This window comes from Podarcis erhardii (assembly GCF_964252035.2).
Source record: "Podarcis erhardii genome assembly, chromosome: 18".
NCBI classification, from domain to species: domain Eukaryota; kingdom Metazoa; phylum Chordata; class Lepidosauria; order Squamata; family Lacertidae; genus Podarcis; species Podarcis erhardii.
In genome coordinates, this window is record NC_138516.1 from 5,695,163 (window position 1) to 5,717,879 (window position 22,717).

Below are 22,717 nucleotides of genomic sequence, written 5' to 3' on the forward strand. Positions count from 1 at the left end.
CATTATGAAAAAAAAAAAAAGTACAGTAATTAGATCACATGATCCCACTAAGTTCATTGACAACTTTTAACTCAAACACTGAATATTATACATTCAGATCCTCAGGAGTTACCTCATTTGATAAAACTAACATTTGCACTTGGAGTGAGGGGAGGGGGGGGGATTAAATCAGCTGTCAGACAGTGTCAAAGTGGAAGAGATCTGGCTGCGGTAATGAATTTCAAATTATAGTTTGAGGAAAAAGGACTTGGGTCACAAAATCCCTCCCTGTCCCTGACCATACCACCCAAGAAATGTCGCCTATAGATCTGCTAAGGGGGTCTCTTCCCATTTCCTTCGGCCCGCTTAAAGAGGATTGGAAATTTGCAAGTTTCCCCCAGCTGCTCTAGGGGGAGAAAACACGCACAGTAAATCTCCACCCCACAGGAGAATCCTGCCATGAAGATGGCAACGACATGGTCAGTCTCGCTTAGAAAGCACACCAAAGAAGAGCAACTGCAAGGTTAAAAGGGGTGGGGTGGAACGCCTCCCAAACGCTGTGTTTCTTTTCAAATCCACGATCGAGTCACTTACACTATTTAGAAGGGGAAATAAAATGCACAGTCCGTTTTTATTTGGCTTTCGTTCCATACCCAGTATATTCCGTATCCACAATCAGCAGCAAAACATGGATCAGTGGGGAAAAACACAGGGTCTCTCCCCTGGCCTGGGTTATCTTCCCAGCAGTCTTCGTCGGCTTGCGGGGGTCCTGTTCGCCGCTCCTTTTAGATCATATCAGATGCTAGCAGTCCGGGGGGGGGGGGGTTTGCGGGAGAGAAGAAAAACTCGAGGCAGCCACGAGACACACACGGGCTCAGTTTCTCTCTCTCTCGAAGTTTCGTGCAAAGATTACATCTTTGCCCTGCAAACCGGGTGGGAATCAATGGAAAGCACGGATAGTCAAATATCCTTCACAGACAAGCCACCGAGAAACAGAAGGAAGTTTGCAGACTCTTGAAAGCAAAAATGAGTATATGAGGAGAGGATTCGGTGAGAGAAGAGTGAATTATTATTTTTTTTGAGTGGGGTAGGGGATTTCTGAGAAGGGATTGGGAGAGATGAAAAAGCACATTGCCCCACTAAGTCCTGAATGCAAGAAACCAGCCCAGTTCACCAAAGTCAAAAATTGCGCCTCCGACTTGTGGCTAAATGTTAGAACCTATCTCTGCAGAGTCCCAGGGATTTCAGGTCACACTGCCGACAGAGGGAGAGCCTTTTGCTCTTGGCAACCCAATAACCTCTGGAAATTTTGGGAAGGCATTCCAAAATCCCACCCCCAAGGGTAGGCACTCCACAAAGTTCCCCTACTCACATGGAGACACTCTGGGAAACATGTTGGGAGACATCATGGTGCAGACTCCCGGAGGCAGGCATTCGGTCGCCAAACTGGCCGAGTTTGCCTATGCCTGGGTTACCCTTTTAAAGCAGAGAAGCCTTTCTTCCCCCCCAAAGCACTTGGCAACCATGCCAGTCAGCCGTGCCATGCACGGATGCCAAGATACCCACCGGCTCTGCCACCTTTCGAGAGGCAAGTGCCAAAACAGGCTGGGGAAAACTTATTAATCCCTTGCGTCGTCGGGGAGCTCAAGGCAGCCGTGTCTTTTAAAAGCAGCTTCACCTTAAATGTTGTTGTTGTTTTTTGCAGGGTTCCTAGCAAGGTGAGCTAACAGGGAAGCGGTGGTACCACTGCAAGCTGCCGGCTTCCGTTGTGGCCGAGTGACTCGTCTGTCAGCCCACCCGCCGGTTGCTTCGGCCTGCACCAAGTCCTCCATTCCAAGGCGCAAACCCAAGCAAAGACAGAACATGGCCAGAGCCTCTTCAACATCACCCACAGCAAGCCCTGATTTGGGGACTCCACCTGGTTCAGCCACCCAGCTGCGGCTTCCTTACCTGCTGGGATTGAAGGGGTGGGGGTTGGGCATGATGGCCGGCCGGTCGCCCATTCCCACACTTCCCAGAATGGCAGAGGGGCCCGGTATTCAAGGAGAACAAAACCTTATCGACTGCGAGGGGCTGGAGAACTTTGAAGCACCTGAACCTCCTTTTTCATGCTTTTTTTTTTTAAAAAAAGAAAGAAAATGGGCTGTAGGGCAAGTGTGTATTGGGTCTCGCTCATACACTCCCCCTTCAGTTACCTGGACAGCGAAAAGCCAATGGTAAAGGAATTAACTGGAAAGGAAAGAAGGAGGGGGGAGTTTGAGAGAGAGAGAGATGGAAGTTTAAAGAAGGATCTGTTAAGATTGGGGATGAGGTGCAGCAGAAGGACTGGGGGGGGGGGCAGGAGGGGAGAGAGGCAACCTAACCACCGCCAACAGCTTTGCTTCCAGTTCACCTGCTCCAGAGGTGAGGGCTCCTCTGAGCTAGGGAGGGCAGAAGCATCAAGACACTGAAAAGCAGCCAATTGCAGCACAGGACTCTTTCACCATTAAATCACACACTCTCGGAAACAGAGACGTAACAACGCCAGTACCAAGAAGGCAGAAACCGACGGCACCTTTAGCGGGAGAGCGATGCCTCCGCTACAAGGCCCGAGGAATAACACACACGGAGCGTGCGCTGGAGAGGAAGAGGCGGCCTTTGCGTCCCCTCCGCCGTCAAGAATTAGCAGCTGTGATTCTTCTCCAATAAATACCCGCAGAGGACTACTGACCTCCACCCTCCACTTCGGCGAGTTAGTGCACATTGATTTCAGAAATAAAGCACTCTGTTAAGACTAGAAGGAGATGGCTTTAAAACCGTCACGTCTTTGGAGAAGCAGCGTGTGGACTGCTGCCCCCCCCCCAAATTCTACATGATTTATGACGACACAATTTCCACAGGTGGGGCTGCATCCAGCGAGGCCCAACCCAGAACAGACCCACCGAAACGCTGGCACACAAAATGGGCATGTCCGCAAATTTCAGCAGGTCTACGCCAAGCACGACTAGCGCCGGATAAAACCCCTCGGTGCGCGTGTTGCATTTGCACGTAAAAATTACACACTCATACACACGAGAAGACGGTTCCACGTTCGCCTTGAAGCCGTGGACGCTCCCTCTCCCACAAACACAAAGAGGGCAAGTGGAACTAAATCTTCTCTTGTAAAGAAACTGAATGCAGAAACCGTGGGGAGGGGAAGAGGAGGAGGAGAGAATGGGAAGGAATTGACTGCTAGCTTCTCAACCACCAAACACAAACTTCCTTAAAATCGCACGGTCCTCTTGCAGGCTCTAGGAAGGACCCAGGCCGGCGAAGCTGCCACGCTGCTCCGTTGGCCCATCGGCCCGCTTCCGCCCAGCTGCTCCACGTGTCTCCACCTAACTGCAGCACCCGTCCGGCAAGCCTGCCTTGCGCCTCTCAGGAAGCAGGTGCACAGAAAGAAGGAAGGCACAGCCTGTCCCTTTCCCCCCAAAAAACTGGTGACACAAAACATAAAAGGAAAAAGCAGCTCGCCGCTGCTGTACACAACCCGCCCCCTCCCCAATCCCTTGCCCAGAGTCACAAGCTCTGAAGAGATCCAGCTGCGGGGAGAGGGATGGTGCCGAACAACAAAACAGGAAGAGGGTGAAGCAAGCCCACTTTCTGCTCTTGCTGTCTGGGCAGCTTCCGAACTGCGGCGCCTCTGCTGTTCCGGAGCCAAAAATAAAGAATAAAAGGTCGCGGAGGAGACGCTGGCCGAGAGGCGGGTTCTTTTCTTCTGCTGAAGGGTGGCGGACGACAGCAGACAAGCAAGATGCACGAGAGGAGGAGGAGGAGGAGTAGAGGGGAAGGCGGCGGCTTGCTTGGCGGTCACATGGCGGTGCGGGTGGGAGTGCTGGGCTGGTTCAACCTCAGCGTCTTACACAGCCAGCCGGCGAAATCCACCTCTTCCACTTCGGAGCGCTTGATAAAGGCGTGATTCTGGAAAAGGAGGGGGGGAAAGGAGGTGTAAACATCAAAACATACAATTAGAAACCTTCCCGCAAAGCTCTGCCTACGTTACAAGGCATAGTATGTTTTCAGATTTATTTTTTTTATTATTATTCCCTCCAGGGTGGCAACATGAGAACGGGCCTTTTCAGTGGTGGCCCCCTGCTTGTGGAATGCTCTCCCTGCGGAGGCTTGTCCAGCACCATAATTACACAGCCGCCCGGCAAAAGAACATTTCCTTTCCGCCAGGCCTTGGGCTCCTAGCTATCTGCAGTTTCCTTGGGTAGGCGGGTGGGACGTTTCGATCACGCCTAAACAGGATTATCTTTTTAGACATTTCTTTTGTTCCGGTTTCTGTGTTCACCTATTGTTAAGTTGCTTTGTGTTACCCCATGGTTTAAAAAGAAAAAAGGGGCAACCAGTGAATTTAAGTAATCCTATCGTAATGGAAGTTTATTTATGTATTTAAAATGGGTTCCTGGGCTCCTTTGGGAGGAAAGGCCAAGGTAGAGATTTCATGAACAAATGAATAACGGCCTAGGACTCTTGTACCTATGGGACCGCCTCTCCCGATATGCCCCACGGAGGATCTTAAAGTCCATAAATAGCAACAACCTAGAGGTCGTGGGCCCTAAGGAAGTCAGATTAGCCTCAACCAGAGGCAGGGCCTTTTCAACACTGGCCCCGGCCTGGTGGAACGCTCTGTCTCATGAGACCAGGGCCCTGCGGGATCTGATTTCTTTCCGCAGGGCCTGTAAGACAGAGTTGTTCTGCCTGGCCTTTGGCTTGGAATCAGTTTGATTCCCTCCCCCTCTTTCTTTTTTCCTTTCTCCTCCTGTGAAGAGGCTGCATCTTAATGTTTCAATGTTGTATTTTAATCTTGTTTTTTAAATTGTATTTTAATCAACTTGTTTTCTTATTATTGGTTGTTAGCCGCCCTGAGCCCGGTCTTGGCTGGGGAGGGCGGGGTATAAATAAAATTTATTATTATTTAGTATTACAGTGGTGCCTCGCAAGACGAAATGAATCCGTTCCGCGAGTCTCTTCGTCTAGCGGTTTTTTCGTCTTGCGAAGCAAGCCCATTGACGGCTTACCGGATTAGCGCTATTAGCGGCTTAGCGGATAAGCAGATAAGCGGCTTAGAAAGGGGGGGGGGGAGGAAAAAACCCCCGCAGGAACTCGCAAGACATTTTCGTCTTGCGAAGCAAGCCCATAGGAAATTCATTTTGCGAAGCACCTCCAAAACGGAAAGCCCTTTCGTCTAGCGGGTTTTCCGTCTTGCGAGGCATTCGTCTTGTGGGGCACCACTGTATTATAGAAATGGGCAGAAGCTTATGCATATCCAGGTCTTCGCCAAATCAGCTAGCGGAGTAGGGAAGCCTCTAGCCCTCAAGGTCTTTCTGGCGGCCCTCAGCAACATCTAAAACCTTGCCCCCTTGGGCAAACAAGGTCCTGGGCTTTAGGAATGAGGCATGAGGGCTCCAACAGGTCCTAGTTCTTCCCAAAGCCCTGCACCTTGCTTAGCCAACTATGGGAAGCCACTGGGGGTGGCAGTCAAATTTTGACCTTGCTCCCCACACGACAAGGCAATGTGTGAACTGCAGACTCGTGTCAAGGTACTCTTGCAGCTCACTTGGTGTGGAAAGTGGGGCTAGACTCACGTCACTTAGAAGCGAAATGCATGGCTTGCATTTCCTAGCAAGCTTGCACAAACACAGCCATCGAAACACTCCTGCCGTGGCCTGCAGAGGGAGCCAAGTAGCCAGGGACCCGACTCCGTGAGAGAGAGGAAGAACCTGCAGCTCTCAGATGATGCTGTTGGGACTCCCAGGTCTTTCCAGCATGGCCAGGATGCATAGGAGCTGTTTCCCACCAATATCTGGAGGGCCACAGGTGTAAGAGATACGCAGCTTGGCCCCTGTGTTCCCCGCAGGAAATTTAAGAGAATCATAGAACAGAGGTGGAAGGCACCCCGAGGGTCATCCAGTCCAAACCCTTGCAACACAAGAGTCTTGGATAAAGCATCCATAACAGGTGGCCCCATGCTTAAAAACCTCCTGAGGGAGTCCGTTCCCCGGGTGTTGATGAAGCAGCACCGAGCAGAATCGAGCCCTCCACTCAACAGCTTGTGAGAAGGCCTCAATCCTGTTCTACGAAACAGCCTCAATAGGATTTAACCGCCCCCTCCCTCTCCATTTTTCTCAACTGGTAGGGACAGCCAGTGCAGAACTGACCTCGCCCAGCGATCGATAGTAATAATAATAAGAACAAACCATATTTTTCGCTCTATAGGACGCACTTTTTCCCCTCCAAAAATTAAGGGGGGATGTTTGTGTGTCCTATGGAGCAAATGCAGGCTCCTTGGCTTCAGCGATAGCAACGCGAAGCCTCCGAAGCACAGAGGGAGCGCTCCCTCCACGCTCCGGAGGCTACGCATTGCTTTCGCTGAAGCCTGGAGAGCGAGAGGGGTCGGTGCACACCGCCTGAAGCCTTTGGAGCGCAGCGGGAACTCGCGCTGCGCTCCGAAGGCTTCGGGTTCCATTTGCTGAAGCCAGGAGAGCAAGACTCTCCTGGCTTCGGCAGAGAGGGAGAGCTGCGCAGCGCCCCTTCAGCGAAGCGGGAGGAGAAATGGAAGGGGCTCCGTTTCTCCTGCCGCTTTGCTGAAGGGGTGTTGAGCAGAGAGGGGGAGAATTCCCCCCCCCCCTGTTCTCCCCCTCCTATGGTCTGGTGCGTCCTATAGAGCAAAAAATACGGTGTTATTTCTACCCCGCCCATCTGGCTGGGCTCCCCCAGCCATTCTGGACAGCTTCCAACAAAATATTAAAATTCAGTAATAGGTGGGCAGTTTTGGGGAAATGGCTTCTGGGGGCCGAACTGGTGAGCCAAAATCGGCCTGAGGTCTTAGAGGTCCTTCACGCTGTTCTGTAAAACTCACCGATTCGAGGATGGAGCTGGAGCAAAAGGAGGGCTGGGGGCTCTGCAGGGACGGCGTTTCTGCCCCCATAGGCCTACCCATTTCTCAAACCTCGCGTTTCTCAAAACTGGGTCTTGTTGGACTACAACTCCCACCATCTCTAGCTAGCAGGACCAGTTGCCAGGGATGGTGGGAAATGTAGTCCAAAAACAGCTGGAGATCCAAGTTTGCTCTAACCCAGGCAAAGGCAAACTCGGCCATTCCAGATGTTTTTGGGACTACAACTCCCATCATCCCTGACCACTGGTCCCGTTAGCTAGGGATGATGGGAGTTGTAGTCCAAAAAACATCCGCAGGGCCGAGTTTGCCTATGCCTGCTCTGACCCATGCCATGGTCTTCCCTGCAACCTGCCATCTCTCGAAATCCATCCCAGATCCGGGTTTTAACATGGGATTTGGAGAGGAATTACGGTATGTTCTGGGGCATTTAAACAACTACCAGACTTTTAGAAGACATCTGAAGGCAGCCCTGTTTAGGGAAGCTTTTAATGTTTAAGAGACTATTGTATTTTAATATTGTTGGAAAACGCCTAGAGTGGCTAGGGAAACCCAGCCAGATGGGCAGGGTATAAATAAATTATCATCATCATCATTTATTATTATGATTATTATTAGAATTCTTAAGAGCTGTGCAGAAAGCAGGTGCCTTTGGTTTGTTTTAAAAATGCCTTATTTCCAACCGACACCTTTGCTTTCAAGGTGAAAAGTAGATCCCTCCGAGATATTTTGGAGACACTTGTGTGACTGGTCAGAGGTGGGAAAGAATCCCACCAGCAACAGATTGGTCCTACCGGCAGTTACTGATACAGAACAGTCTCAGCAAGAAACGCCTCCTGGGCTGCTAGCATTTGCCTGGCCAATCTGTCGTCTTCGGAGCCGTCGCAAGGAGATTGGGGTGCTGATTAATGGGCCTGCTGCGGCTTCCATTCACAACCCTGCACCCCCTGGCTAGTGCATTTTTGCCGGTTGTTCTACAACATGCTCTTGAGCCAGTAAAGGTATCCCAAGGGGGGCACTTTTCCAGCTTGTTCTGTGATGCTTCCCCAATGCCACTGTATTATTGCCTCTTCCACTCAGGGAACCCCTTCCCTCAAGGACCGCCTCTTTCCATATGAACCTACCCAGACCCTGAGATCATCTTCTGAGGCCCTTCTTCGTGTGTCTCCTCCTCGAGAGGTCCGGAGGGTGGCCACACGAGAACGGGGCCTTCTCTGCAGTGGCTCCCCATCTGTGGAAGGCTCTCTCCAGGGAAGTTTGCCTGGCGCCTTCATTATACACCATTAGGCACCACGCAAAAACGTTCCTCTATAACCAGGCCTTTGGTTGATCTGATTTATACCTTATGCCCTTTCAAAATGAGGGTTTTTTTTGGGGGGGGGTGGCTACCAGGTTGTTGTTTCTATGTTTATTAGGTATTTTGTCGTTTTATATCTTGATTTTATTCTGTGCACTGCCCTGGGACCCCCGGGTATAGGGCGGTATATAAATTCAATCAATAAATCCAGATTGCAATCAATAAATCCAGATTGCACAAGAAGAACAAAATACGTTAAGTTAAATTAATTGGAAAAGCTTGCAAGTATCAGATAGGCCTAGGGTTTACATATGTAATGTGATGAATTAATATGTTTAATGTTGAATTGGAAAGAAAGAAAGATGTTAAGTGATGAAGTTAATTTTATGAGAAAGTTGGTTTTGGAAAACCGTTAAAATGATATACAATGAAATTCAACCAGGGGGATACGAGGAAGTCACTTAACAATGTTACAGTGGTGCCCCACAAGACGAATGCCTCGCAAGACGGAAAACCCACTAGACGAAAGGGTTTTCCGTTTTGGAGGCGCTTCGCAAAACGATTTCCCTATGGGCTTGCTTCGCAAGACGAAAATGTCTTGCGAGTTCCTGCGGGGTTTTTTCCCTTTCCCCCCCTTTTCCTAAGCCCTAAGCCACTTATCAGCTGATCCGCTGATAAGCCGCTTATCAGCTGATCCGCTAAAAGCCGCTAAGCCGCTAATAGCGCTAATCCACTAAGCTGTCAATGGGCTTGCTTCGCAAGACGAAAAAACCGCTAGACGAAGAGCCTCACGGAATGGATTAATTCCGTCTTGCGAGGCACCACTGTATTAAGTTTGGTTTAAATATGGTTGAGATTTAGGTTTTTTTGTCTAAAAAACTTTTTGGGAAAATCAATAATTTTTTTGGGGGGGGGGGAAAGAACAGGAGCCACAAGACATTGTAAAGATGCAATAAGGACAACTGGAAGGGCAATGCAAAGGCGAACTTGCGGCATCGTAAAGTGTGCGTCTAAATATTGCAAGGCGCGGGGCAACCTCGGTTTCCATTTCATGCGTTGAGTTTCTAGGCCAGACGGAGTTGAAGATAAAGCTCCAGAGCTTGTGGAGCGGTGCCTGGGTGAAGTTTGAGAGCAGCGTTTGGGGGGGGGGAATCTTAGGACTTGCAGGTGTTGCTGAACTACGACTCCCATCATCCTCAGCCTGGCCATGCCCCCTATGGGGCTGATGGGAGCAACATCTGGTGGGGCAAAGGTTCCCCACACCTGTTCTGGAGGCTGGGGGAATGGAGATACATCTTCCATCCATCAATGCCCAGCCATTTGCCATTCTGCCCTGAACAGAAATACCGTATTTTCCGCTCTATAAGACGCAGCAGACCACAAGACGCACCTAGTTTTTGGAGGAGGAAAACAAGAAAAAAAAAAATGCTGATTCTCAGAAGGCAGAACAGCAAGAGGGATCGCTGCGCAGCGAAAGAAGCAATCCCTCTTGCTGTTCTGGCTTCTGGGATAGCTGCGCAGCCTGCATTCGCTCCATAAGACGCACACACACATTTCCCCTTACTTTTTAGGAGGGAAAAAGTGAGTCTCATAGAGCAAAAAATACGGTATATGAAAAGGGGTAATAATCACATGCAAAATGCTTAACTGATTCCAATGGAAGAACTTTCATTTGCTGGGAGCTGGACTGAGATTCTGAATTCATTTTGACGCAACATGCGTAGCAGCACCGACCCAAGACCTTTTGGCACTTGAGGCAGGGTGATGCAGCTGCTGGTGAAGCGTTCCTTGGAGGCTGGGTCTGCTGCCCCTGCGGATCCCGCCACCCGAGGCGGTCGCACCACCTTGCCTCAGGGGTGGGCCGGCCCTTACTGTGCATATATGGAATCCTTATCAACTTACCATCAGCTTCTTCAAATCTGCCCGTTCAGCAGGGTTTTTAATTAAGCTGTGTGGGACAAGGAGGAGGAAAAAATCAGTTTTCTTTTTTAAACAGACAAAGTTTGCCTTTGCAAGGCCACACTCTTTAGGTTATCAGCACTGCCTTACTTTGGGTGCGTCCAGAGCCAACAGCCTTGTACAGTTCCATTGGCTGCAGTAATTCACCCCCACCCTCAAACATAGCTGTCAACTTACAGATTTGAAAATAAGGGACCAGCAGCCTTGAAAATAAGGGACCAGCAGCCAAAATAAGGGACCTGCAGCCTCACCTGTTCCAAGCACTCCAGTCTTCCTGTCCTCCTGCAGGCTGGTCAAACTCATGCTGGTAGCTTCGAGAACACTGTCCAACCAACTTTGTAACCAGAGGTTCAACTGAATAGAATCTGAATCACATGCACCACAAGGCCTATGCAGCCTCAACTTAAGATGGCTCCCCGGCCTGGCTTTGCACTGCAAAGTCTGCAGCAGCACGTGCAACAAAATGGCGTCCAGCATTCAAAAACCCCCTCAGCTTGCATTAACTAGCCACACACAAGGCATGCAAGCTCCACCCCACCAGTCGTTCTTAGACTTCTTATTGGGTGAGCAACACAGTTGCAGTCTCCCTCCTCCCTGGCCAGCAGGGAGGGAGGGAGAGGAGCTGCTTCCTTTGAAATTTAAGGAACATCATTTAAGGGACATCCATCAATAAGGGACAGCAGCGGGACATGGCGCTGGAATAAGGGACTATCCCTTCAAATAAGGGACACTTGACAGCTATGCCCTCAAAATATATATAAGCACACACGAGCGGTGGCGGCAAACAGCTTGCTCCAATGAGGGGCTGCTGAAAATGCACTCAGCCCAGCCCCCTTCCTCCTCTCGGCCACGCACAGCCGCCGCTCGCCCTTTGGCCAGGGCCTCAAAGCTTAGCAGACAATTGGCTGGCGATTTGCTGCACCAGGAGGATGGAGGAGGTTCTGCTGCGGTGAGGGAGAGGGCGGCAAATGTCGTGTGGGGGGGGGGAAAGGTACCCTTAGGTTGCCGACCTCTGGTCTAGAGGACATCCCAGTCATGAAGGCTCTATCCTACACCCCCTCAAACAAGTACCTGAAAATAAGCTTCTCTGAGTTAAGAGGGCTTACTCCTGAGTTTACATGGATAGAATTGCACAGTACAAGTTAACAAGTTGTTGCGTAAAACTGTAAATGGGAGAAAATATCATTGGCAGAGACCGGTTCTCGCTCCCCGGAAAGCCTGGGGAACTGCGGCATTTGTGGCCGTGTGCATTTGGAAGAGAAGACGTTTCCCCTCTCAGCCCACTGGGGTTTGAACACCCCACACCGATGAAAGCAAACGCTTACCATTTATTTACAAACTCCTGGAACTCTTGAGTGAAAACCCCGTTTGGCAGCTTTGGAGGTGGCTGGAGATAAGAGGGGAGGAAAAGGAACACAGATGTTAAGACATGTCGGAACCCAGGAAAAGGAGGCGCTGCTAAGAAAAGCAGCCATGGTGATGGGAGACAATGGATGGGGCGGGAATAAAAGATGGGCTCCATGGGTCAAAGAGGCTCCATGGGTCAAATCATTATCAGGCGTGGGCTGGCATGCCAAATCCCCCCCCCCCGCACCGGCCACCTGAATATTGCAGAGCGTCTTGGAGAAACACTTAATTTATTTTGCCCATTTAGCGACTGTAATGTGCTGCATGCTGGAATCTAAAGCTTTAAAAAATAAATAAATGTGCAATTCCAAGTTTTAACAAGATATATATAAAGGTAAAGGGACCCCTGACCATTAGGTCCAGTCGTGGCCGACTTTGGGGTTGCGGCGCTCATCTCGCTTTATTGGCCGAGGGAGCCGGCGTGCAGCTTCCGGGCCATGTGGCCAGCATGACTAAGCCGCTTCTGGCGAACCAGAGCAGCGCACGGAAACGCCGTTTACCTTCCCGCCGGAATGGTACCTATTTATCTACTTGAACTTTTTGGCATGCTTTTGAACTGCTAGGTTGGCAGGAGCAGGGACCGAGCAACGGGAGCCCATCCCATCGCGGGAAAACCTTCCCACCAGATGTCAAGGAAATAAACAACTATCAGACTTTTAGAAGACATCTGAAAGCAGCCCTGTTCAGGGAAGTTTTTAATGTTTGATGTTTTATCGTGTTTTTAATATTCTGTTGGGAGTAGCCCAGAGTGGCTGGGGGAAACCCAGCCAGATGGGCGGGGTATAAATAATAATCTCATCATTATAATTATTATGATGATTATGATTATTATTGTTGAACGCCGGTGGTGCTGTGGTCTAAACCACTGAGCCTCTTGGGCTTGCCGATCATAAGGTTGGCAGTTTGAATCCCTGCGATGGGGTGAGCTCTTGTTGCTTGGCCCCAGCTCCTGCCAACCTAGCAGTTCGAAACCACGCCAGAAAGTTCAAGTAGATAAATAGGTACCGCTCCGGCGGGCCACATGACCTAGAAAAACGGTCTGCAGACAAACGCCAGCTCCCTTGGCCTGTAAAGCGAGATGAGTGCTGCAACCCGAGTCGTCTGCGACTGGACTTAACTGTCAGGGGTCCTTTACCTTTACCTATTATTATTATTGTTATTATTATTAAACACAAGAGTGGCCCAGGACTGATGCGAAAGCAGCAATCCCTGACTGGAGAACATGAACATCCCGAGAATCTTGACTTCTGCTTCAAAAAGGAAAAAGCGCTTGGTCTTCACAGATTGCAGAGACGAGCCAGAAAATGCAGGAGGCAGAGCACAGCTCTGCAGGGGCACCGATGCCCAGTACTGTCTGTTCTGCAGACTGTCTCCGAAGTCCATCTGCTCTTTCCCTAGTCCACAAAGTCTTACATAACACCACACGTCTCTTCGAGATCCCAAATAACTCCTGCATTTCAGCAACTGGTGCCCTTGTGAATTGTGGATTCTCCCTGCGGTGCGCAATGTGGACCTGGGTCCCGTAGGCTCTCTGTCCCCATGATGCAGGGGTGAGGAACTTTTCGGGCTCCATGGGCCAGCCTTCTCAGGCCAAACTAGGCAGGTAGGCAGGGCTGAAAACGGGTTTGGCTTACCGTATTTTTCGCTCTATAAGATGCACCTTTTCCCCTCCTATAAGGGGAAATGTGCGTCTTATGGAGTGAATGCAGGATGCGCGGCTATCCCAGAAGCCAGAACACCAAGAGGCTATCCCAGAAGCCAGATCCCTTTTGCTGTTCTGGCTTCTGGGATTCAGAATATTTTTTTTCTTGTTTTCCTCCTCCAAAAACTAGGTGCGCCTTATGGTCTGGTGCGTCTTATAGAGCGAAAAAATACGGTAATCTGCAGTGTTCGTACCCTGGTTGTGGTGCTTCTTTGTAAATTTTAAAGGAAAAGAAAGGGGGGGAGGGTTAGGAAAGCATACAGCAGGCATGGGAAACCTGTGGCCCTTCAGGTGTTGATGCCTACGGCTCCCTTGATCCCTGGGGCATTGGCCGTGGTGGCTGGATCCGATAGAAGCTGGACTCCAATGTCCCCGTGGGGGCCACAGGGTCCCCCACCCATGCACACACAGGTGGGAGCAAGCAATATGATTTAGGCAGCAGTTTATGCAGCTTGCTAAAGGTACAGGCTCCCAAACACCTCAGTTTTTGCCAGCCTCTCTAGACAGGCATGTGGGTTTACTTGCTCGAGAAGCCAGGTTTCATACAAGGCCCTGGATTCTGTGAGGGCGGAGATCCAAAAACAAGGATTTTCTGCCGCTGCCCCGTTCTACGGAATGGCTTTTCCCTCTGCCACACGTCAAAGTGGCAACCGCCAGCTGCTTCAGGCGTATTGCGCAGACTTACCTTTTTGCACAGGCTTTCCCCTGACCTATAAGGCTGGACTCTGCTTTTGAGTCCTCAGAACTTCAGCTTTATTTACTTTTGTGTGTTTTGATACTGCTGTTCCATTGGTTTTGCACTGCACCTTTTAGAAAATTGATATAGTTCTTCTTTTAGACTGTTTGTGGCTTAAGAGAGCTTTGAAATATTAAGCTCTATGTGCCTGGGTACTGTTTCTGTCCCCACCCCCAACCCTACCCCTTTTAAAACTATGCAGGGAAAGAACCCACGAAAACTAACAGAGCCTCTTCAAGCCACCAACCTCATTAACTATGTAGTCCAGCAATTCGAAGATAGCCATCGCAGGTCGACTGTCCATCCCGTGGCCTGCATGAACAAAAAGGAACCAAGCGAGTGGAGTCAGAGCAAGCACTGGACACTGGCTGTGTGACCAAGCTGCTAGGTTTTATTCAGAGCCGGCCCACTGACAAGAACAAACATGACTTGAGTTTACGCCCATTAATTTCAACAGGTCTGCTCGGAGTAAAACTTGGCAGACCACCACCCAACGGTGGTGCGTATGTGCAATGTATGAATCATAGAGTTGGAAGAGACCACAAGGGCCATCGAGTCCAACCCCCTGCCAAGCAGGAAACACCATCAGAGCACTCCTGACATATGGTTGTCAAGCCTCTGCTTAAAGACCTCCAAAGAAGGAGACTCCACCACACTCCTTGGCAGCAAATTCCACTGTCGAACAGCTCTTACTGTCAGGAAGTTCTTCCTCATGTTTAGGTGGAATCTTCTTTCTTGTAGTTTGGATCCATTGCTCCGTGTCCGCTTCTCTGGAGCAGCAGAAAACAACCTTTCTCCCTCCTCTATGTGACATCCTTTTATATATTTGAACATGGCTATCATATCCCCCCTTAACCTCCTCTTCTCCAGGCTAAACATGCCCAGCTCCCTTAGCCGTTCCTCATAAGGCATCGTTTCCAGGCCTTTGACCATTTTGGTTGCCCTCCTCTGGACCCGTTCCAGTTTGTCAGTGTCCTTCTTGAACTGTGGTGCCCAGAACTGGACACAGTACTCCAGGTGAGGTCTGACCAGAGCAGAATACAGTGGCACTATTACTTCCCTTGATCTAGATGCTATACTCCTATTGATGCAGCCCAGAATTGCATTGGCTTTTTTAGCTGCCGCGTCACACTGTTGGCTCATGTCAAGTTTGTGGTCAACCAAGACTCCTAGATCCTTTTCACATGTACTATGGTTTGTTTGGACACAAACCATACAGCTTTCTCCTGGGGACAGCACACTGGGGAAAGCTGCGCTGCTTAACAGCTCCCTGTCACCAAGCACTTGTCACAATGCACACAAGGGTTTTGCTGCCTGGCTGGATGAGGGTTTAGTAAGAGAGATGATGTGTACTGGGGGCTGTGGTGTAAAAAAATTGGGAGAACGCTAAATGGATCCGCCACCACCGCCAGCCCTTCAGTGAATGAGGCAGGCCGCAAACGGAGAAGGTGGCTGGGGGTGGGTGAGTTGGAGGACTACTAGCCCCCCTCGCAGTGTGCATAGGAATCCAGTTTTTTAAAAAATAGTCCAGCCCTCCACAAGGTCTGAGGGAGAGTGGACCAGCCCCGTGTGGAAAAAGTTTGCTGACCCCCTTTTTTAGACTAATCTACCTACCCATAAAGGGACGCGGGTGGCGCTGTGGGTTAAACCACAGAGCCTAGGACTTGCCGATCAGAAGGTTGGCTGTTCGAATCCCCACAATGGGGTGAGCTCCCATTGCTCGGTCCCTGCTCCTGCCAACCTAGCAGCTGGAAAGCACGTCAAAGTGCAAGCAGATAAATAGGTGGGAAGGTAAACAGCATTTCCGTGCGCTGCTCTGGTTCACCAGAAGCGGCTTAGTCATGCTGGCCACATGACCCGGAAGCTGTACGCCGGCTCCCTCGGCCAGTAAAGCAAGATGAGCACCGCAACCCCAGAGTCGGCCATGACTGGACCTAATGGTCAGGGGTCTCCCCTTTACCTTTACCTACTCATGTGCCATCTGAAACCAAAGAGGCATATTGGTTGTCAGATATGAACCCCCCCCCCAAGCTCTCCTACTCCATGACGGTGTGGAGTAAGAGGGTTGCTTTGAACACTGCAGTTCTGGAACAGCGGACTTCTGCAATTGAAATTCCCCATCCTCTCCCCTGAATGGGGGGGGGGGTTTGCCACCTGGCACCCTCAATATCTTTTCTGAAGGGTGGGGGGACCCCGCAGAGCAGATCGGAGGGCTGCGCAGGGGAAAGAAGAGAAGAAGGCGGAGTCACACTGCAGAAGCGGAACTACAGTGGTACCTCGGGTTAAGAACTTAATTCGTTCCGGAGGTCTGTTCTTAACCTGAAACTGTTCTTAACCTGAGGCACCACTTTAGCTAATGGGGCCTCCCGCTGCCGCCGCTGCGCGATTTCTGTTCTCAGCCTGAAGCAAAGTTCTTAACCTGAGGTACTATTCTTGGGCTAGCGGAGTCTGTAACCTGAAGTGTCTGTAACCTGAGGTACTGCTGTACAAGGCTTTGGCTGCAACCCAAATTGCGTTCACTCTTTGTCTAATTGGAGGTGGCACTAGTCTCTCTCATACACACCCTTTGGGAGGAAATCCTACAAACGATGCGCTGTGCAGGAGTCTTAAAATACTACCTTGACAGGGACATACAATCCACATGCCCCCCCCCCAAGTGCTGGCAGGGAAAAGGCCAAGAGGAAACACGAGAGAGGTCTGTAGAAAAATGTGGCATATAAATAAGCCAATTCATAATGATTATGAAGATGCATTATATTGCATCTCAATTGGAAGCATACCCAAACCAAGCTCTCTCCTGGCTAATCAAGTGAAGTACATTTACACTTAAAGAGCTGCCTAATTGGCAACTTTGTTAGGCCCGCAAAATTCCCTCCGGCACAGGTAACTGTGGTCGGCTTTTGAGTATTAAATCACTCTTGATCTTTTAAATCTGAATTTACTGACGCAAGCTGTACGCATTATACCTTTTTATGATTTGTGGTTGCTATAATATTTGTGTGCACCGTCCGTTTCGGGAGCGGAGCAGACTATTTAAAAAAGCCCTCAAGGAAGGCATGTTTAAATTAGACCTATTCCTTCTATTCATGGCTACTCAGAACAGATTCACTCAGTTTTAATGGACATGGCTAATTTAGGTCCATTAATTTCAAGAGATAGACTCTGAGTAGGAGTTAGCTGGATACAACCCCCTATGCTTGAGGACAGGGAGTTCCTATTACCAGATATTAGGGGCGACTGGGGCAAGCTACCTCTACCATTAATACAACTATATTTTGGCTTTCTTTCAAGGATCTCATTCTTCCTCCACTTTTACGTAGGTTAGGATAAAAGATAGTGATGGGCCAAAAGTCACCCAGTGACCTTTATGGCTGATTGGAGGTTTATTGCCCTCCAGATGTTGCTGTACTACAAAGTCCATCAGTCCTAGCAAGCATGAGCCAACAGTGTGACGCAGCAGCTAAAAAAGCCAATGCAATTCTGGGCTGCATCAATAGGAGTATAGCATCTAGATCAAGGGAAGTAATAGTGCCACTGTATTCTGCTCTGGTCAGACCTCACCTGGAGTACTGTGTCCAGTTCTGGGCACCACAGTTCAAGAAGGACACTGACAAACTTGAACGGGTCCAGAGGAGGGCAACCAAAATGGTCAAAGGCCTGGAAACGATGCCTTATGAGGAACGCCTAAGGGAGCTGGGCATGTCTAGCCTGGAGAAGAGGAGGTGAAGGGGTGATATGATAGCCATGTTCAAATATATAAAAGGATGTCAGATAGAGGAGGGATAAAGGTTGTTTTCTGCTGCTCCAGAGAAGCGGACACGGAGCAATGGATCCAAACTACAAGAAAGAAGATTCCACCTAAACATTAGGAAGAACTTCCTGACAGTAAGAGCTGTTCGACAGTGGAATTTGCTGCCAAGGAGTGTGGTGGAGTCTTCTTCTTTGGAGGTCTTTAAGCAGAGGCTTGACAACCATATGTCAGGAGTGCTCTGGTGGTGTTTCCTGCTTGGCAGGGGGTTGGACTCGATGGCCCTTGTGGTCTCTTCCAACTCTAGGATTCTATGACCAGGGTGGGAATAGCAATATAGATTGATGCAATGAATTATACAGAGGGCTGCCTCTAAAGACAGTTCGGAAACTTCAGCTGGTACAGAATTCAGCGGCCAGGTTGCTCACTGGAGAAAGACAGTTTGACCATATTACCTCGATCCTGGTCCGACTGCACTGGCTACCGGTTAGTTTCCGGGTCCAATTCAAAGTGCTGGTTTTGACCTATAAAACCTGAAATGGCTCAGGAGCACAATACCTCAAAGACCGCCTCTTTCCAGATGAACCTACCCAGATCATCTTCTGAGGCTCTCCTTCAGGTGCCTCCTCCTCGAGAGGTTCAGAGGGTGGCAACACGAGAACGGGGCCTTCTCTGCAGTGGCTCCCTGTCTGTGGAATGTTCTCCCCAGGGAAGTTTGCCTGGCGCCTTCATTATACACCTTTAGGCGCCAGGCAAAAACATTCCTTTTTAACCAGGCCCTTGGTTGATCCGATTTACATCCTAGGCCCTTTTAAAATGTGTTTTTGAGGGAGGGGGGGTGCTATTGGGTTGTTGTTTTTATTTTTATTAGGTATTTTGTGGTTTTATACCTTGATTTTATTCTGCGAACCGCCCTGAGACCCCTGGGTATAGGGCAGTACAGTAGTACCTCAGGTTAAGTACTTAATTCGTTCCGGAGGTCCATTCTCAACCTGAAACTGTTCTTAACCTGAAGCACCACTTTAGCTAATGGGGCCTCCCCCTGCTGCCGCCGCACCGCCGGAGCACGATTTCTGTTCTCATCCTGATGCAAAGTTCTTAACCTGAAGCACTATTTCTGGCTTAGCAGAGTCTGTAACCTGAAGCGTAAGTAACCTGAAGCGTATGTAACCTGAGGTACCACTGTATATAAATCCAGTAAATAATAATAATATAGCAACACTGGGGAGGGGAAGATGCTCCCCACCCCTGCTCTAACCAATACACTGAACTGCCTCAAGACCTCTTGCAAGCATTCACAGAGGTTTTCGGGAGGCCGCTGTCAGGGCTCCTTCGTCTGATCCAAATTAACTTGGCAACGCTAACCTAGAGCAATCAGACCCAGTTTCGCTCTTGCACCCTGCACTGCCTTTGGGAAACAAGTCCCAGTGACTAAAACTTGACCGTCAACAGCACCTCCCCCCCCCGCCCCCTTGTACTCATACAATGCCTACCGCTAACAGGGCGTCCTGGAGGCCTGGGCCTTGGTGAGATGCTGTGGGGTTCCCCTTCTGCCCCATCGAACACGGGGCGGCCGAATATCGCTTCCAGTTCCTTGGCATCTGGTGGAGGGATGGGATACCTTCCAATCGACAGCTCCACCAGAGAGAGGCCCATGCTCCAGATATCAGACTGGACCGAATAGTGAGTACCTTGTAAGCGTTCAGGCTGCAAGCGGTCAAAACAAGAGAGGTGGGTTAGTTCGGGCTTGAACAACAACCAACCTCGAGCCTGACTTGAAATGGTACTTTGCAGCCTGTTGCCTAGTCCGGACGAAGGAGTGGGAGACCTTGAGAAATAAAGAGAATTTTGGAATTAAGGCGGCCCCGGGCTTTCAGAATTGCAATGCCTGTAAAAAGGCAGAATAGATCACCAGCCAAAGAAGAAACCCATCATCATAGCCAGTTACTGAAAAGACCCCCTTTCTTCTTTTTCCTTTGCGGAAGCAAATATTAAGAATGGGAACTGCGCTACAGTTTGGGCTGAGACCCTATCTGCCTGCAGACTGTCTCGCCAGAGTGGTGCATGCCCTGGTTATCTCCCGCTTGGACTACTGCAATGCACTCTACGTGGGGCTACCTTTGAAGGTGACTCGGAAACTACAACTAATCCAGAATGCGGCAGCTAGACTGGTGACTGGGGGCGGCCGCCGAGACCATATAACACCGGTCTTGAAAGACCTACATTGGCTCCCAGTACGTTTCCGAGCACAATTCAAAGTGTTGGTGCTGACCTTTAAAGCCCTAAATGGCCTCGGTCCAGTATACCTGAAGGAGCGTCTCCACCCCCATCGTTCTGCCCGGATGCTGGGGTCCAGCCCGAGGGCCTTCTGGCGGTTCCCTCATTGCGAGAAGCAAAGCTACAGGGAACCAGGCAGAGGGCCTTCTCGGTAGTGGCGCCCGCCCTGTGGAACGCCCTTCCAGCAGATGTCAAAGCGATAAACAACTACCTGACATTCAGAAGACATCTTAAGGCAGCCCTGTTCGGTGAAGTTTTTAACGTGTGATATCTTACTGTATTTTTGCTTTCTATGGAAGCCGCCCAGAGTGGCCAATACAGTATGCCCGCATCCTAAGCGTATTTTAACTTGCGTGATTCTAACGACATGTGGGCAAGGTGAGGGTGCACATGCGGGATCCTGTGGGAAGTTGGATTATCCTGCGTGATCTCGCGAGAGCGCCCCCAGCAGGAACAGAGATGGCATGCCTAGCGCAGGAAGCAAAGCCAGGAGCTTAAAACCTGTTTTTGTAATGCCAAGCAGCTCTGGGGTTGGCAAACATTCTCTCTCTCTCCTCCCCTTGTCATCTGCCTTATAGAAGATACGCTGGCTAGCCATGGGGTGGCTCCAATTATGGTAACACAATTTTGGGTTTACACGATTTTCGTGCATATACAGTGGTGCCCCGCAAGACGAATGCCTTGCAAGATGGAAAACCCGCTAGACGAAAGGGTTTTCCGTTTTGGAGGTGCTTTGCAAAACGAATTTCCTATGGGCTTACTTCGCAAGACGAAAATGTCTTGCGAGTTCCTGCAGGTTCCCCCCCCCCTTTTCTAAGCCGCTAAGCTGCTTATCTGCTTATCCGCTAAGCCGATAAGCTGTTAAAAGCCGCTAATAGCGCTAATCTGCTAAGCCGTCAATGGGCTTGTTTCACAAGACGAAAAAACCGCTAGACGAAGAGACTCGCGGAACGGATTAATTTCGTCTTGCGAGGCACCACTGTATATTACCCTTGAAACCGAACCCCTGTGGGTCAGCTGTCCATCCAATCCACACTTTGCTGTTGTTTCACCACCTCTGTTTTAGTACCATCGTACTCATTCCAAATGAAATTACCCGCCATTTATTAGACAGCCTTGAGCTGACAAAATTTGATCATCTTCACCTACAGCATACTATAAACAACACGGGGCTTCCACAGATCTTTCTCAATTCTCAAAAAGTCCTTATTAAAATAAAATCCATATCCAGGGAATCCACAACTCATTTGGATCAGAGAGAAAAGCTTAAAAACATAAATTCTAGAGTTTGGGTTTTTTGGGAAGGGGGCATTTTTTAAAAAAACCCATTAGTTGAACTTTACAGTCATCAAACTTTCTTGGCCCATACCAAGGACTTCATACGTTAAGTATATACTGTATTTTTTGCTCTATAAGACTCACTTTTTCCCTCCTAAAAAGTAAGGGGAAATGTGTCTTATGGAGCGAATGCAGGCTGCGCAGCTATCCCGGAAGCCAGAACAGCAAGAGGGATTGCTGCTTTCACTGCGCAGCGATCCCTCTTGCTGTTCTGGCTTCTGAGATTCAGGATATTTTTTTTCTTGTTTTCCTCCTCCAAAAACTAGGTGCGTCTTGTGGTCTGGTGCGTCTTATAGAACGAAAAATACGGTAATTTAATAAAGTGATACCCGAAAATGAAAATGTACCCAGTATATGCAGCATGGTATTAACAGTCGTAAGCATGGTATTAACAGCTGTAAGACAACACATCAGAGATGGGGCAGCAGTGGCCATCCAGATGTTTTCAGACTGCGACTCCTATTATCCCTATCCACTGGGCTGGGCTGAACTAGGGCTGATGGGAGTCCAATGCCACCCGGTGGGGGCCACCGGTTCTCCAAGCCCCCAACAGGGTGCTACTCAAACGTACAGTGGTGCCCCGCAAGACGAATGCCTCGCAAGACGGAAAACCCGCTAGACGAAAGGGTTTTCCATTTTGGAGGTGCTTCGCAAAACGAATTTCCTATGGAAAATGTCTTGCGAGTTCCTGCGGTTTTTTTCCCTCCCCCCCCCTTTTTCTAAGCCGCTAAGCCGCTTATCAGCTGATCCGCTAAGCCGCTTATCAGCTGATCCGCTAAGCCGCTTATCAGCTGATCCGCTAAGCCGCTTATCAGCTGATCCGCTAAGCCGCTTATCAGCTGATCCGCTAAGGCGCTAATCCGCTAAGGCGCTAATGGGCTTGCTTCGCAAGACGAAGAAAACGCAAGACGAAGAGACTTGCGGAACAGATTCTTTTCGTCTTGCGAGGCACCACTGTATCACCTTAGGAGCCACCCACTTCTGTTGCAAAAACACACACACAACCAAAGATGGCACAACAAACATAGCAAAGGGACCTACAGACATATAGGAGCGAGTGCCCACGAAGGAATTCGCCATGGAGTCGATCAGCTGGCCGCTGACTCCAAAATCACAGAGCTTAATCTCTCCCCGGGAATTCACCAAGATGTTAGAAGGCTTCACGTCTGAAAATAGATTTTTGAGAGAAAAGACTGAAAGGAGGGGAAACGTCAGAGCGTGTGCAATTCAAGCAATGGGGGGCAGCCCTTAGTGAAGGTTCTGCACACCCTCAGAGCATTCAGCTTTCTGTTTTTGTTTTTAATGAAAATGAACGAATGAATGAATGAATGAATGAATGCAATTTCCTAGGCATC

General features: G+C 49.6%; 1 protein-coding gene across 1 annotated transcript in view; it reads right to left on the minus strand.

Moving 5' to 3' along the window:
- Positions 1-624: 624 nt before the first annotated feature.
- The window catches only part of MAP2K2 (mitogen-activated protein kinase kinase 2), a 44,036-nt gene continuing 21,943 nt past the window's right edge, over positions 625-22,717 (minus strand). The window contains exons 6-11 of the mRNA XM_081846343.1: positions 22,404-22,528; positions 19,241-19,454; positions 14,247-14,311; positions 11,480-11,541; positions 10,098-10,143; positions 625-3,918 (exon numbers count right to left, since the gene is read on the minus strand). Coding sequence (XP_081702469.1) covers positions 3,808-3,918; positions 10,098-10,143; positions 11,480-11,541; positions 14,247-14,311; positions 19,241-19,454; positions 22,404-22,528 — 623 coding nt within the window. The 3' untranslated portion in view covers positions 625-3,807. The remainder of the gene's footprint in view (positions 3,919-10,097; positions 10,144-11,479; positions 11,542-14,246; positions 14,312-19,240; positions 19,455-22,403; positions 22,529-22,717) is intronic.